Source organism: Taeniopygia guttata, chromosome Z, assembly GCF_048771995.1.
Source record: "Taeniopygia guttata chromosome Z, bTaeGut7.mat, whole genome shotgun sequence".
Classification (NCBI taxonomy): domain Eukaryota; kingdom Metazoa; phylum Chordata; class Aves; order Passeriformes; family Estrildidae; genus Taeniopygia; species Taeniopygia guttata.
In genome coordinates this window covers 4,933,129-4,950,730 of record NC_133063.1, presented here as the reverse complement: position 1 = coordinate 4,950,730, position 17,602 = coordinate 4,933,129, and the positions used below count along the sequence as shown (strand labels likewise).

Sequence of the window (17,602 nt, the reverse complement as noted above, 5' to 3'; positions counted from 1 at the left end):
TTAAGTTTTGATGCAGAAATGAAGTTACAGACTCGCTGTGCCTCAAATTGTTCAGTGCCACAGCCACGGAAACATCGACCGCCGCTTTTCTTTCCAAAACTATTTCATAGGAATACAAAATATTCCACACACACATCGCCCCATTTCCACCAAAGACACATCTGTGAGAACAGAGCCAGGCTGCACCCTCGCCTCTGACTGACACAAAGATCATCACGTAGAAATTACTTCTAACAGATCCACAAGTTTTAAAATTTAAAGATCCTGAAGGTCCCGTTCTGCCTCAGGGCAGCATTACCACGTCTCATTGGGTTTGCTACAGAAACCAAAATACGGCAGAGATATTGCCACGTGCCACGGGGATGAGGAAAAAGTTACACATTTACTATGAGAGCAGTAAATGTGGTAAACTCTGTATCTCTAACAGGATGGAGCAGAGTTGTGAGATATCCCCACTCTACACACAGAGAGAGTTAGGAGAGTGCTTAACTTGGAAATTCACAGGAATTTATTTACAAAAGTCACAAGAAAAAAGGAAACAACACAAACCTCTCCTCCTGGATGTACCTTACTCTGCAAAAAACTGTGATTGAAGATCATTAAATGCATTTACATGTTTTACAGATTCTTCTTCACATACAACAGCATATGCTTTAGTCATCAAGACATTGGGAGAGAAGATGATTGACTAAGCTGCTTCAAAATAATGAAACTGCCATGTTTCCCTTGGCCTCCCCTCTTTAAAATTAGAGTCAAACACTTTAGCAGAGGAACAGACACGGAATTCTAACTTCTCTAGACGGATACAGGAGAATCACCTTTTCCAATTCAGACCTAGCTCAGCAGTCTTAATTGAGAAAAGACCGGTAGGAAAGCAATTAGGAGCATTCTCTTCCACAGAACTGCAAAGTCACACACAGAATTGCACTTTCAAAGATGTTAATTAAACAAATGATGATGATGATGGAGGGCGGGGGAGGTAGCAGTAAGGAAAGAGCCTGCAAATTGTCTCGGGGTTTTCCCAAAGAAATGCATTTGAAAAGCGCAGGGTGTTCCCCTCCCAGGTTCCCCAGGAAGTTCAGAATACAAACGGTTCTTCACTTCGACCACAGTGATCACCACGCAGAAGTTTAATACATATTTTAAAAAGTATAATAACAATTCTTGACAGAAAAGTAACAAATACTAATCACTAATATCCCCAAAGTTAACACAGAGTTACCCAGCTTTAGGTACAGCTTTTTTTTCTTTCTTGTTTTTTAAACTTATTTTTTAAGTTTTGCACTGCAGTTGCACCCATTTTCAACTGACTTTTCTGTCAGTATGAAATACTGTTTGAAGACAAAAATCCCCAATCAAAGCAGGAAAATTCAGCTTTCAATGTTAAGCTGAACCAGGACTTTACGCAGCTGATTTTATCTCTCTCCATATCAGCTGGACTTCAATCCTTTATAACAAATATTCTTTACAACACACTTTCAGAGCTCAATCCATATTCTCTTAAAGAGTTCCATGGATGTAACTGAAATGAAAGCAAACACGTTTGTTGTTTGTTCTTTTTCTCAATTTAAAAACAAATTGGAGAACGTACTGAAGGAAATTCATCCCTGAGTAACGGAGCATTTAAAAGCTGCATCCCATTGCCAGTCACTGCAACATCCTATGACATTTACTCTAATAATTAATCAACACTATGAACAGGCAGCCAACAGAACTGGTCACAGTTCAATGTATTTGCAGCGTTGTTGCATTGATCCCGTGATCCTGTTAATGAAACTGCAAGGGAACATTAGGAAATGGGATAAATAGAAACAGTGTCTTTTATTATTTTAAGTTGAATGTCAGATTGATAGCTAAACCGTGCTGGATCCCAAGGTACTCAGAGCAGTGGTGGTCAGCAATTGGCTTCTCTGGAAGTCCGAAGAATTTCTACGGGGTGTCTTCAGCCAAACAGCAGGAGGAGAACGATTGTGATGGAGTTCAGGGCTATTAATGGCACTGCAGAGGGGAGAAAAAAGAGAAATTAATACTGAAAATTTTGCTTACCACATCACAAAATGACAGAGCTTCATATAACCATGGGAGAAGGAGCAGAACCAGTCAAAATTTTAGAAATACATTTAATTTTCCTAGGTAAAGTTGTTACCAGTGGAAGGAGCCAGGCTCAAAGACCTTAGTAGAAAGCAACAGCAGAAATATTTTTCCACAGCGCGTTTTAACTTTAACCCAGAGCCTTTAGCTCTGTTTTAACTTCAACACAAATAACTCTTTCTCCAAATTAAAGTAAACAATCTAAAATTCAGCTTATATCCTTGGCTTTACTGTGCTTTAGAATAAATGTTTTGAGTTCTACTCAGTGATAGGCACGACAGGTTAAGATTTGTTACTCCCTCTCTACCATCATCAACAAAATGAATTTTTGGTGTCCATAATGAAGAACTATCAGTAACTTAAAAATTAAGTATAGTTTTCTCCCCATCTCCTGAGGCACATAAGCCTGACTTGCCTTTCAGAAACCCCAGAATTACATTTCCCACACAGGTACTTCCCATAAAGTTGGATTTAAACAAAGTGATTGACACTGCACACTTCGGCTGATCACCAAACTTCATCCCAGCTGCCAGACTCCAAGGGAAGGAAAAGCTCAGCAGGAGAAACACAATCCAGAGCCAGGGAATGTTTTTGCACTTTTGGTGAGGCCTGCACCCTCTTACAGAGAGTCTAGGCCAGACGAAATACAGATTAGTGCAGAAACAAGACACTACAGATTGTAATAATAATAATCATCATAATCATAATAATAGTAGAAAATATTGTGCCCTTACCTCTCATAACAGTTCGTATTGATCGAATGAGGTTTGTCAGCTGTGCTTTAATTCCTGGTTCCTCTCCAAATCCTCCAATCCCTTGATCGCTTCCCCAGCCAACTGGGTCACATAAAAACAGACACACACTTTAGGAAAAAAACCCCAAAACCACACAACAAATGCTGCAATTTTAACGAGAAATCTATCCTGAATGTAGTTTATACTAACACAGATAGACAGCCTTATTTCATGAGCATATTTTAATACAGCAGGCTGAAGGCTGTTAAACCTTACGCTAAACAATGATAAATCCATGTTTCTGTAAAGAAAACCCTCACCTTTTCAATACACCACAGTTCCCTGCGAGTTCATCTGGGCTTAAAAAATAAAACAGCTGTCAAAATAAACCCTAAACGAACTGCAACCTTTTCATAGTCCTGAAAATAAAATAGCAAATAATTCCTGGGTGTGAAGTGATGATGCTTCAGCAATGAGAAAGGGGCCACGCGAGAGAAAAACAGCCAGCACAAATTCCAAAATTGGGATGATGATTTTTGCAACTGCCGTAAGAAAAAAAAACCTAGAACTTAAAATTGGGAACTTTTCTGAGCATACCAGAAGTCCCAAAGTTTTATGGTGCCCAGACACAGCATGATGGGACCAGGGATGTGCCCAGGGATTTCTAAGACCTGCTGGCTGCAGCCCTTACCATTTCTGGAAGGAGCAGAGCAAGGAGCAGCTCTCAATATACCAAGCTCCACTGCTCAAGCTGTGCATTTCTTTCTCCAGAGGCCAGTTTTGAGTTATTTTTGCTCTCCCTTTCTCATCTCCCTGGCACCAAACTGAGGGTGGTGGGTGAGTCCTTTTCCCCCACCAGCCTTGCCAGCCGCTGCTTCCCACCGGGATGAGCCTGGAACTCTATTCCCAACTCTCAAGAGACCGACAACTGGCTTCACCCATCCCAGCTGTCCCCACAGCTCACGTTTTTAATTCCAGCTGCTCGTCAAAAGAGCAAAAGAAAAGCCCAAACCCAAGCTGAGCAGATCCTTTGAAACATATCCAACCGGGGAGCAGGAGAAAGGGATGCCCTTCTGCACTCCTGCCAAAAATCCTGGCTCAGCCTGACGTGGAGAAGTCAGGATTCTCCAGTTCCCAGTGAACTGGGAAACCGCGCATCACTGGCCATTTTTTTTTTTTCCCACAGCTCTGCAGATCTTTGTCGGTGGATCTTCTCTGCTTTGCAGGGCTTTGGCTTCTTTTGAAGGGCAAGGATGCCCAGCCCTGGGAACCCCAGGGACCGAGAGGCGCCATCTCAATAAAAACCAGGCACGGCAAGAAAAAGGAAACCTTTGTGCGACACCCAACACCCCGAGCGCGGCACCACGGGGCGTGAAACAGTTAAAAACGGGTGGGGGAAAAGGACAATTATATATTTAAAAAAAAAAATATATACAGAGGTACGATGAAAGCGGGTGGGAATTCATCCCCAAACCCTCCCCGACGATTCCCAAACCCCTCCCCCGCGCGCTGCCGCTCCCACCGGCGGGGAGCGGCGGGGGCCACCGGGGCCGGGCGGCCCATCGCGGCTCACCGTGGCGGAGGAAGCGCTCCTCGTGCAGCACGGCCACGGCATTGACGATGAGGAGCGAGGCCTGCAGGAGCGAGTAGAGCGTGAAGGCCATGGCCCGGCAGCGGCACCGGCAGCGGCCCCGGCGGCGGCGGCGCCCGAGAGCGACGTGGCGGGGCCGGGCCGGGGCGGGGCCTCACGGCGGCGGGGGCGGGGCTTCGGTGGGCGTGGCCTATCAGGCGTTTGGCGCCACGGAGGGGGCGTGGCTTGACATGGAATGGGCGTGGCCTGTGGAGTGTGCGGAATGGGGCGTGGTCAATGAGGGCGTGGCCTCAATGGGCGTGGCCTAAAGGGGCGTGGCCTCCGGCTCCCGGGATTCGCGATCGAGTCCGGGTTCGCCCGTGGATCCCTCGGGAACCCCAAATCCCTCGGAGCCCCTCCCCCGCGTGGAGCACTCGGTGCCCCTGGGACTCCTTGGATCGATGGATCCCTCCGGTCAATGGATCACTTGGATGCCTGTGGATTCCTCGACTCTGTGGATCTCTCGGAACCCCGTGGGTACCACAGAGCCCCTTAGGTCCATTGGATCCATGGATCTCTCGTGCCCATGGATCCTTTGGAGCCCTCAAGTTCGTGGGTCCCTCAGAACCCCGTGGGTCCCTCGGAGCTTCTTGGGTCTCTTTGGACCATGGATCCCTCGGGTTCATGGAGCCCATGGGGCCCTGTGAATCCCTCAGGGCCCTGGGTCCATCGCATCTGCATGGGTTCCTAGGAGCCCCTTGGGTCCATCAGATCCATGGATCCATTGGGTCCATGGATCTCTCGCGCCCATGGATCCTTTGGAACTCTCAAGTCCGTGGATCCCTCAGAACCCCGTGTGTCCCTCGGAGCTTCTTGGGTCTGTTGGGACCATGGGTCCCTCGGGTTCATGGATCTCCCGGAGCCCTCTGGTTCCATCAGAACTCCTCGGGTCCATTGGATCTGTGAGTGCCCTCAGTCCATGGATCCCTTGGAACCCCACAGATCCCTTGGGTCCATTGGTCATTCAGAGACCCTTGGATCCCTTGGGTCCATTGATCTGTCAAAGCCTCTTGGGCTCATTGGGTCCATGGATCCCTCGTGTCCATGGAGCCCTTGGGGCCCTGTGAATCCCTCAGGGCCCTGAGTCCATCACATCTGCATGGGTTCCTAGGAGCCCCTTGGGTCCATCAGATCCATGGATCCCTTGGGTCCATGGATCTCTCGTGCCCATGGATCCTTTGGAGCCCTCAAGTCTGTGGATCCCTCAGAACCCCGTGGGTCCCTTGGAGCTTCTTGGGTCTGTTGGGACCGTGGATCCCTCGGGTTCATGGATCTCCCAGAGCCCTGTGGTTCCATCAGAACCCCTCAGGTCCATTGGATCTGTGAGTGCCTTCGGTCCATGGATCCCTTGGGTCCATTGATCTGTCAGAGCCTCTTGGGCTCATTGGGTCCATGGATCCCTCGTGTCCATGGAGCCCATGGGGCCCTGTGAATCCCTCAGGGCCTCTTGGGCTCATGGGGTCCATGGATCCCTTGTATCCATGGAGCCCATGGGGCCCTGTGAATCCCTCAGGGCCCTGGGTCCATCGCATCTGCATGGGTTCCTAGGAGCCCCTTGGGTCCATCAGATCCATGGATCCATTGGATCCATGGATCTCTTGTGCCCATGGATCCTTTGGAGCCCTCAAGTCTGTGGATCCCTCAGAACCCCGTGGGTCCCTCAGAGCTTCTTGGGTCTGTTGGGACCGTGGGTCCCTCGGGTTTATGGATCTCCCAGAGCCCTGTGGTTCCATCAGAACTCCTCGGGTCCATTGGATCTGTGAGTGCCTTCGGTCCATGGATCCCTTGGAACCCCACAGATCCCTTGGGTCCATTGGTCATTCAGAGACCTTTGGATCCCTTGGGTCTATTGATGTGTCAGAGCCTCTTGAGCTCATTGGGTCCATGGATCCCTCGTGTCCATGGAGCGAGCCCATGGGGCCCTGTGAATCCCTCAGGGCCCTGGGTCCATCGCATCTGCATGGGTTCCTAGGAGCCCCTTGGGTCCATCAGATCCATGGATCCATTGGATCCATGGATCTCTTGTGCCCATGGATCCTTTGGAGCCCTCAAGTCTGTGGATCCCTCAGAACCCCGTGGGTCCCTCAGAGCTTCTTGGGTCTGTTGGGACCGTGGGTCCCTCGGGTTTATGGATCTCCCAGAGCCCTGTGGTTCCATCAGAACTCCTCGGGTCCATTGGATCTGTGAGTGCCTTCGGTCCATGGATCCCTTGGAACCCCACAGATCCCTTGGGTCCATTGGTCATTCAGAGACCTTTGGATCCCTTGGGTCTATTGATGTGTCAGAGCCTCTTGGGCTCATTGGGTCCATGGATCCCTCGTGTCCATGGAGCCCATGGGGCCCTGTGAATCCCTCAGGGCCTCTTGGGCTCATTGGGTCCATGGATCCCTCGTGTCCATGGAGCCCATGGGGCCCTGTGAATCCCTCAGGGCCCTGGGTCCATCGCATCTGCATAGGTTCCTAGGAGCCCCATGGGTCCATCAGATCCATGGATCCCTTGGGTCCATGGATCCCTCGGAGCCCCCTGATTTTTTCAGGTCTGCAGATCCTTTGGAGCCCCGTGGATTTCTCAGGTCCATGGATCTCTCGGAGCCCCATGGACCTCACATCACAGGCTGTGACGTGGGAAGCTCTGCTCACCGTGTAGCACGTGCCCTTTGGATTTGGAGCAGGAGGAAGGTTCATCCTCATCCTCCTCCTCCTCCTCCATCGTTAACGTGGTAACATGGTGTCTCCCAGCAGCGGGAGCTGGTAGAGAGACATTGCTGGGCGTGGGGCAGTCCCTGTGGCCATCCACCATCAGCAACACAAGTAGAATTATTAAAAAACCATAAACACTGCACATGCAAAAATTCATGGCTTTATACTTGCATTTAGTCTTATGGACAGCGGGGTTTTTCCGTGTGTTTTCCCAATAAATGGGTTTTCCTTCTATCCTGACTGAGGATCAAGCAGGAAGCCAGCCCAGATCCCAGGTGCTGTTTGTCCAACATGTAATGCTGCAGAACCCAAAGCACAGCCCAAAAGGAAACAATTACCTTTTATAGTGGATTGATCATGACTTCTGGGCGGTTCTGCAGTCAAATAACAAAATAATCACAGCTGGAGCTCAGGGATGCCGTATCCCTGTTGTAACTACTGTAGTTACAGAGTTATCCCTGTACTGTAGTTACACAGGTATCCCAGTGTAATTATTGATGCACAAATAGACCTTTTTTTCCCTTTGCCTCTTTCAGTCCGATTGGCTGAAGGGGGTGATTTGCATAATCCCCCTGATTTCATTTCCCAGTAATTTCACCGTGCACAAGCCCCTTAGCTTTGGATGAGCTAACAGTACAGATTTTGGTACTTTTATTACTCAATCAGGGCACAATGATTCACAATGATTTGCATGATCACTTTGTGGTGGTGGTTACTAGACCCTTCTGCTGCAATAGAGGCGACAGCTTTGTGCTCAGTATGGGGGACTGCAGAGACCCCAGATCAATTCCCTGCCCTGCCACAGACTTCTGACACAAGCTGGACAAATTATTCTCCTCTTATTTATATTGTGGCCCCATGCTCTATGTGAAGATCCCCTCGCCAGCAAGTGATGATCTGATATTTCAATTAATTAAGTGCCATAAGTATGTAATCAATAGGTGCTCAGACACCACGTGAATCAGCTGTAAAAAACCCACACCTCAGCTTCTTCTTGTGTTCATCTTTCCTTTCCAAAACACCCACTTTAGTACAGTCAGTGTCATAACATTGTGCAACTTAATAATCACTACTATTAAATAACATTACATTTTAATACCGGAATAAAGATAAAGCACCTTGCCACCAGCACCACAGCATATTTTGTTTACAATTTACTCCCAAAATTGCTCCTATTGCACAAGGGAGATAGAGAATCAAGGATATTCATCAGAGTTCTGTCATCTGGTCAAAAGCATTTGTCATTTCAGCTTCAAAAAGGGCTCAATTTAGGGTAGGGACTAAAACATCTATTGCAGTTGCAGTGAGCTCAATATTTTTGAAGCCTGAACTGAAGTGTTTACTTACATGAAAGCTTCATTGTTTTTCCAAAATGCTGGCTTTGGTTCTGAAAACTCTTATGTGTATGATTAACTTCATAAGCCAGCAGTTAGCGGGAACACTCGAGTGTAGTGGCACATGTGAGCACACACTTGCAGGCTCAGGAGTTCCAGAGCAGCTTCTCTATTTCTCATCTAGGTTTTTAAAATTTGCAATGACTGCAAAACTCCTAAAAACCACCATTTTAACATTTTTAAATTGAGCCATTTCTAGATGCCTGAGTCTTCCCCCTAATTTGTGAGGTTTATAATTCAAATAATCTTTTTCCATCTGTAAATAACAACAACAACAACAACAAGAAAAAGCTTGAGTTTACCAAACTCCATACAGGCAGAGAAAGTCAAGATTGGCCTGAAAAATTTCATCCCGAAGGTCACTACAAATTTTTAAGAAGTTCTGAGTGTTGATGTGTGATGGTCTCACAAACAGAGCTGTCTTTTGTCCTCAGACATAACTTTTAGGGCATTCTGGCAGTGGTTCTATAATTAATTACAGATGAATATGGGGTTCAGTAACATAGATATCTAATAATCACCATGATCAAATAGCATTTCCTGGGCTACCTCCTTACGGTATACAAGCTATAAATAAATAAATGCTAACCTCAGTGAAGAGCTAATGCTTAGAGTTATGGCCCTGAAAAAAAAAAAACCCAAGGTTTTTGCAATAAGTACACAAGTTATGGCTTAGTATTTTTACCCATAATTAAGATATATTTCAAAGGAGCAGCTGTCATCAAGCTGACATAAACTTGACGTGATTTTCCCCTTAATGAAATCCATCATGGCAACTTAGCAACCACAGGAGTCTTATCTCTGAATCATGTTACGTGGTTGAAGGGAAAACCAGATAAAGTTGCTTGCATTAGAAGGAAAGGGGCTTTTTTTTTTTTTATTTGTTTCATTAAAGTGTCGTGTTTCAGCACCATAAATTCCCGGGGTGTCATCTGCAGGGTGCAGTCAATCACCATAAAGAAGAGTTTTAAACCACCTTACAGATGTCAAAGGATTAAACTTCAGGCTGGTGAAGTATTGCGAAGGCATTGGTGTTTTTCACTCTCAGTTTCTCGTTCAATATTTTCAGGCAGAGCACATCTCCCCGGGTGTCACTGTCCCTTACACTTAATGAGAACCAAACTTGTTGCATGGGAGATTTTGGGGTTAACTGAGTTTAATTCTGATGAGAAAATGCCACGACAAAGGAAGACCTGTAATGACTTCAGCCCCTGTACCCTTCACCTCACTTGCCACCACCATCTCCTGACTTTATTTTTAGATCTAGCTTTAACCATTTCCTTCTTTAGACACTGTAAACACCCAGATATATGCACATCAGTGAGAAAATTTTGGGGACCCGGAAAATTCTGGAAATTGGGTCCAATGATCCCAAGCTGGAAGTGAAAAAATGCATTTTGCTACTGGCAGCTTTTTTACCAACTCCTACCATAAGCAGCTTCATTAACTGAAAAACTTTTTGTAGGTGAAATAAATTAGGCTCTGCCTCTCAGCCAGGTGCTATAAATAAATCCAACAGCTAAATTTCACAGTTAGACTAAAGCCTTTGTCATCTCTCACTCATCACACCTATAGTACTGTCGAAGAGCTGTAAAGTTAATGGTGCATCTGACTGATGTAACACGTCCCTGGTAAGCACAAATTGAGTGACTGCTTTAATGTCCAGATGGTTTTTGTTTTTTTTTAAACCACCAAAGCTGGGAATGCAATAAGATTTTGTACATTTGGGAGAATGTGTGTCTGGTCCTCACCTGTCAGGAGCTGCGTACAGGAAAGAGCTTTGCCTTATCTGTGTCTCATGGGTCACCTCTGCCCTTGCTTGTTCGAGAAGTGAACAGCCATCCCTCCAAAAACACGGCCTGACAGCCTCCCTGGGATTTGAGAGGAGATTAATAGGGCTTCACACACTGCCTGGGGATTGAGGAACACAATGAAAAACCATACACAATTCTGGATTTACACCTAAATTTATCAATGCTGTTTTCCTAAGTTAACTTGACTCCATAACCATAACAGGCTTTAAATGTCATTTGTTGCCTGGTTCTCTCTCTCACAGACACAGAAACAGACACACACACATGCTCTTGCTCATCTTGCTACCACCAAGAGTACAGAATGGTTATAGAATCAGGTTTGGGCTGGAAAGGAGCTTAAAGATCATCTCTGTGACATTACATTGTTCTGTTATTATTGGCACTGTGTTGCTTTTGAACTGGAACACACCAGTCCAGACCCAAATCCTGTCATGCTCAGTGCCATGCAGATATTTTTCAGAGGCAGGCATAGGGATTTTCCAATCCATCTCTGAGATGGAAGACAGTGGATATCTAAAGCAGGCCAACGTGGGGAGCAGGGCAGCAAGGAAACAAATGGGTTTTTTCATGGAATTACAAGTCTCTGCTTAGCCCTGCCTCACTGCTGACAGACGGGCAGGATTTTCAGGCATGGAGGCAGCAGAGAGTCTTAGGGAGGGATTTAGAGGATGGGGAAACAGCTCCATGAATTTTGAAAGGTGGGGGATTTAGTCTCTGTGCAGTGAGCAGCATGAAGAAAAGGCAGGGGGATTAAAGAGTGCGAAGAGAACGGTGTCTGAGGCTGGTGCTAAAGCAGAGGACAGGCAGGAGCAGCTCACTTCATACAGTGTGGAAAGAGGGAGGGAGACCCAGGGGACACAAACCCCTACAGGCACAGAGCTGGTGTTTGCCACCACGGGCTTGCACGGATGTTCTTCTGTTGGACCAGGGAAAACAGTGTCAGTAGAAATATTCTGAGTGGGAATACAGTGAATCAAAGGACCAGGGATGGCTGACATGCGCTCACAGTTTTGGAATCAGGTCTGGCTTTCACCTGTGCTAACAGAAAATTCACTCAAAGAGCTTTTTTGGGGACAAGCACAAGGAGCTGCAGCGGTGACCAAAGTCCGACCGCCTTTGGTGGCACGGATTTTCCTTCAGGGCTATGAAATGGGGACGAGTGTGGGCAGCCTCACCTTCCTGTGCCTGCCCCACATCTCCCTTTTGATGGGTGTCATGTAGAGGAGGTGACACAAGGGTTTTGGTGTCCTGGTGTGTCCCAGTGGGGTCAGGCCTTCCACCAGCAGCTTCCCCAGGGGACAGTGGCCCCGTCTAAACCTGGAGAAGGAGGATGCTCACAGGCTGCAGCCTAGGGGTTCCCAACAGCACTTAGGGCATGAAGCTGGAACAGGCTGGCCAGATCCAGGGATCACACTGATCCCTCTTGGAGCCAGATCCTAGCCCAGCCTGATCCCTGGAACCATCACCTCAATGAGAAGGACAGCCAGGCCAGCTGTTGTCACACCAGACATCATCAGTGCCCTGAAAGCTGCAGCACTCAGTTTAAAGATTAATAGATGGTCTCTTTCTCCAGGCTGTAAAAGTGGGTGGATAAAAACCAAATCACAGGCCTGGTGGCTCTGGAGGCTGCAGCCTGTCCAATAATGTCAGCATTTTGCAAGCCGGAGTCATGCAGATAATAGTGAACCATGTGCAGAAGGTCAGGTCTCAGCATACGGTCTGGGATTCTCAGTGAGTCAGAGGGATTGGGAAATCTTTGTAAAAATAACCAGAATTCCCCCTCCTGTGTTTTTTTCCCATGACTCACCCTGCAGAAAAGAAGCAATATGAAAAAGACGTACATTTCTGCAGTAAATTTTTAACACAACACGTCACAGAAAAAAGGTACATGTATCTGTGCTTTTTCTCCACTTCCATTAAAAAACTCAATTTTCCTGCATTTTCTAATACTTTTGTGGTATGAGTTCACAGTCCAGCATTTTGGTGGAGAAAATGAAGTGCAACATGTCGGTCCATCCTCTCAGCTAGCACATATCCCCTGAGTCCTTTATCCCCATTTCTCTCCAGAAGAAAGCTGCAAATGGAAGAAGCTATGGGCTGTCATTGCTCTGGTGCTGAATTGAGGGGTGTTGTCAAAGGAGAAGCATCAGAAATGAAAATTGTCTCTTCAGAGATGGCAAACTGTGGCTGGGCACGCATTTTGCTTGTAAGAAATGTAATTTATGCACATTGGGCCAGTCAAATCCGCCGTCGAAATCTTGTCAGAGCTGCAGTGTGCCACTGTAACTTTTTCCACCACCACAGGTGTTCTAAGGTTTTTGGAGGAATAATTTGACGTGCAACGCCTGGCACAACAGAAATGGAGAAAAAAGAAATAGCTGGGTGTCTGATCAGCATGAAGAGCTGTTGGTGTCTTGAAGCCAAGTCAGTTAATAACAGAATGTAATTTGTGGCAGTAAGAACTGATAGCTGGGATAGAGCTGATTTAATTAATTATGGAGGTGACATACTCCTCTTTTCCTTAATCTTCTGCCCTTCATAAAACCACATCCTACGATCTCATCACCCTGCTTCACTTGGCTAGATGCATTCAAACTAAAACTGAATGAATTTTTTGTTTGAAGAGACTCCTCAAACCATATATTTTACCCTCTCTTTATAGAAAGAGATGCCACAAGGAAAGTCCCTCTTTTAGTGTCTTCAGCTGATTGAAAACAATGAAGACATTTGCATTAATGAGTAATCAGGGGCTTGGGTGTCTTAATTTTCCTCTACAAAATTCAAATATATATCTATATAATTATACCTATATATCTATATAGGTATATATCCATATATACAGGTATACAGATATAGGTATGGATATAGACAAAAGTTTAGCTATAGTTATAGGTAGATATATATAAAAAATCTGGAGGTGGGGAGAATTTGGACCAGATACAAAACAAACCAATATCATTGCCCTAAATTGCTTTTACCCAAGCACCCACCCTAGTGATTCTCCAGCCGTTGCTATCCCACCCATCTCTAGGCTGAGAGAGAAGACCCCAAGAAGCCCCACCAGGGCTTGGCAGGCTGCTCCCATGGGCTGCCTGATGACTCTTGGCTCAAGCAGGAATTCATCCCTGCACACATTCCCATGGCAGCCCTGGTTTCCCTCTCCTCCTGTGACACTCACCTCCGGAGAACACTTATTGCCATGCTGATGGCAACCAGCAGCAGGAGGCTTCCACTGAGAGACACCATGACAATGGCATAGGTGGAGGGTGGTGAACCTTGAAGAGAAACCACAGGTGAGTTTTGCCAAAAACCAGCTTCAGGGAACACAGCCTTTTGTGAAATTACAGGCTGAAAATACTGACAGTCCTCCTGCTCAAACCCTGAGTGGAAGGAGGTGACCAGCTCTGTATTAGAAGGGTGTTTCTGGAAACAATTTTTCATCAAAAATCTCACAGCTCAGTTAAATAACTTGTGTGTCTTTATCTACCAAAGAGTAAAGCAAAACTGCATTTCAGGACTGAGACTGAAATTCAGCCCTGTGGATGTTGGGGTGTTAGACCACAAAGCCATTTCACATATTATCCACCTATTTATAGTAAAGCAGGATCCTGAATCTTACTGCCTAGTCTAGCCAGCACTTTCAATCCACTTTCACCCTTTTCAGTCTGTTTCCATCCTTTTTTAACTCTTGTATACAATTCCAAACTTAAAGGAATGAACACTGACTTACATCCCTGCCTCCAAAGCTCTCACTCTTTTCTGCTGCAACCCCTCCCTTCAATTCCATCATCCTCCCTACCCTGAACCCCAACAGAAGCATGTCTACTGTGTGTCTGATCCATCCACTCCTTTTGAGCCCACTCAAGACCCTGTATCCATAACCCGACAGACTTGCTAACATGCTCAGCTGTGTCACCACACAAATAAACACTGCAAAACTGATTTAAAATGCTGCTGGAAACAAGCAGTAAAACACCTTCTTCCTGGACAATCACAGAGTTGTATAAGTCTTCACCACCAGCATGGGCCATCCTGAAAAATTAGGCAAAGAGACAATCAGATCCCAGCTTAATGTTCAAACACAGCACATTTAGTTCAAATTCCTTTATTTCAGCTGAGTATTTCACTATCTCTAATGTGAATTATCTTTAACTGGAGATTAAAGGAAGATGTATTAAGGGATAGATCCAAAAGTCAGAAGTTAATCGAACTCAAAAACCCTGAATGCTTCTGTTAAGGCAATGAGCTTCCACTGTCTTGAGTTTGACTTCATTTTTCTCCATGGCATCTAATCTTTATAGAATCCCAGAATCCCAGAATGGTTTGTGTTGGAAGGGACCTTAAAGCACATCCAGTGCCACCCCCTGCCATGGGTAGGGACACCTTCCACTATCCCAGGTTACTCCAAGCCCTGTCCAGCCTGGCCCTGAACACTTCCAGGGATGGAATTTTGGCATGGACAAACAACCCAACAACACCAACAACACACTCAGACCTATCTAGCTGATGCTTTTATCTAATCCTGACCAGTTTGCCCCAGGACACAGAACCTTTTTTTTACTGCCTCCAGAAGTGGTAGCTAAGTAATCTGTCCAGGCTTTGCCTCTTGTCCATCAGTGCATGTGAATAAAATGAAATGTCAGCCCAGAATCTGAGAAATTCTCCCTCTCCCCAAGGAGAGCTGAGCTGAGTTTAGTGAGAATGGAAAATCAACTTGCTTACTAGAGAGTCCTGCAACCCCCCTCAATATCCTAAGGAAAACCTCAGTTTTGCAAGCACAAATCTTTTGTGCTTGTAAAGAAGTCAAGAAAATACACCATGGAAATTAAAATATAAAGCAGAATTAGATTACAAATTTGTGGAGTACCTTGTGACTGCTGAAGATCCTTGTGTCAGCATCACACTGCTCAAACCTTGCCTGAAAGTAAAGCTGGTCCGAAGGGTTTCAGACTAATTGCTCACTTCATTTGCCTCTGCTGATTGCTTCCTTCTCTCGTGGTTTTTATAGGGCAGGGTAATCTCTTCTGTGTTTAGACAATCAATAAAGTGCGGAGGTGGATCAAGCAGAGGCTTTACTCACCATCCTTTAGATAAGCAATTATTTCCACACTCTTTCTGGTGGAGCAGGAGGCAGAGCTGGGCTACACCCAGGGCTTCCACAGGGCACAGGACCCCCTCTGATGTGCATGAACTTCTCCAAGCTGGTGCCAGGACTGGCTGCAGAAATGTGCTGTGTCCCAGGAGGGGTGCCTTTGGGTCTTCTCCAGAAGGCTGCGTGGAGAGGCCAGGCGTGGATGCTCTCCAGGCAAGGGAAGCCCACCAGAATCTGAGCCCTGTCCTTGCTGTGTGGCTGTTGTACAGTCTGACCTGGCTCTCTGCGCTGAAAACAACCAGGCAGGAGTTTAAGGAGCTGTTGCTGAACTGTTAAACGGGGACAGCCAGCTCAGGGCTTCAGAAGTGCTTCATTTTGGTGTTTCTTGCAGCCTGGCCTCACCGCACCGCAGGCAGGAGGAGAACACGACTTTATCCCCAAAGCACCTACCCCTTCCCATGCCTTGGTTGGGGAGGCCACATCCTCACAGCTCTGGAACTCATTCTGCTCTGCAGGAGCCCCCATTCCCTGTGCCAGGCTGGGGCTGAGCTGGCAGCTGCACCGAGTTATCTCATGGAAGGCTGCGGCTGCCTGTGCTCTGTGGTCAGAGAAGGAGTGGTGCTCCAGGGTGGAGACCCTTTCTTCGTTAATGCAGGTACAAGGAAAACATTAATGAAATCCGTATTGGCAGGTGTTTCAAAACATTAGAGATAGACTGTTTTTTCTGCTGTGCCTAGACAAATAGGTGCACAACGATTCCTGCTCCTCTTACGTCACAGTAATCAACAGGACCCAAGCACCTCTCCGAGTCCCCTGGAGATTGTTTGGAAGGGTTTCAGGCATCCACAGTCTGGAGAATTCTAAAGAATTCACAGTCAGCTAGAAGTCTAGTTGACCACAACTGTGAATTTTCCTCTGTGGCTCAAGAAAACAGCAAATAACTACATTGGATAGATTTTACAGAGAGATGAACAGCAAAGAGCAGGCCTGCAGACATATGCAGGTATTTTTTTCTGTTCAAGCCACACATCCACTCTTCATTTTGTGTCATCCATAGAGGAGGACACTTGGTCTGTATAAACCTTCTTTCCCTGCTTCGGGGATTCACTGAACTTGTGTTTGGCTTTAAGCCTGAACATGCCACAGAAGAGTTCCTGAGCCGTGAGGACTTTGTATTCAGGCAGGTGCCAGCACTTTTCTTCTTTATCAAACAAAGGGAAAGATCAAATCAAAGCTGATTGTTTTGTGGAACCCATTTGTGATTTTTGAGTCCGATCCAAAGGTCACTCAAATGACCTCTAATGGGAATCTCTGCTGATTTCTCTGGTATCCAGACCGTGTTTCTAAAGCAAAAGCTGCTAAATACAAAGGGGACCTCACTCTTGAAAGCCATTGACCATCTGCATGGTGGATCTATGTGTCTTGTGCATGCCCAGTGTGAAGACATGGTGGAAGCAACTGGGGTGTGTTCTTCTCTTGGGAATGGAAATTGACCTTTATTGAACTTTCAGAGACAATAAAGAAGAAAAACAATGGATGCCCTCAATATTCCTAAAGGTGAATAGTCTTCTTTTTTTTTTTTTAATTTAATGCATTAATAAATATTCCTTTTTTTCCTTTTTATCCTGATGTCACCTCACCCCAAACTCAGTTTTCTGGAGAAGCTGGAGATCACAGTATGGGGAGCTGTGGTGGAGGAGGAGGGGGCAGCTCTTTCCTACAGGAACACCTTATCTCACGTGGCTTGGGTGCAGTTCCACCACTGAAAACTGCCAGCACAGATAACAGCAACCCCAGCGAGACCAGGACAGGCTGCCAGGTGTGCATAAGGCCAACACCACAGGTCACAAGGACGTGAGCTGTGTGCTGTGACAGAGATTCTCAGCACCACTGTAGTCTTTTATCTGCTATGGGGTTTATTAGTGAACACTTGGCTAGCATTTTGGAGATCAAAAATTTCATATATGAGGGTATGCATCAAGGATAATATTACTATAATAATAATAATAATAATAATAATAATAATAATAATAATAATAATAATAAGAGTCCTCTCAAAATTGTACTGAATAACCCAAGGCAGTTGGGTAAAACAGTTCAAAATGCATTTAGAATTATAGACTCACAGAATAATATGGGTTGGAAGG

At 46.1% G+C, this 17,602-nt stretch overlaps 1 protein-coding gene across 1 annotated transcript; it reads right to left on the bottom strand.

The window, feature by feature from the left end:
- Positions 1 to 1,115: 1,115 nt before the first annotated feature.
- On the bottom strand, positions 1,116 to 4,540 carry IER3IP1 (immediate early response 3 interacting protein 1). The gene is given in 3 exon segments (NM_001159742.1): positions 1,116 to 1,998; positions 2,826 to 2,927; positions 4,399 to 4,540. Coding segments are annotated over 3 exon segments (249 nt in total). The 5' UTR covers positions 4,490 to 4,540; the 3' UTR covers positions 1,116 to 1,942.
- Between the last annotated feature and the right edge of the window lie 13,062 nt (positions 4,541 to 17,602).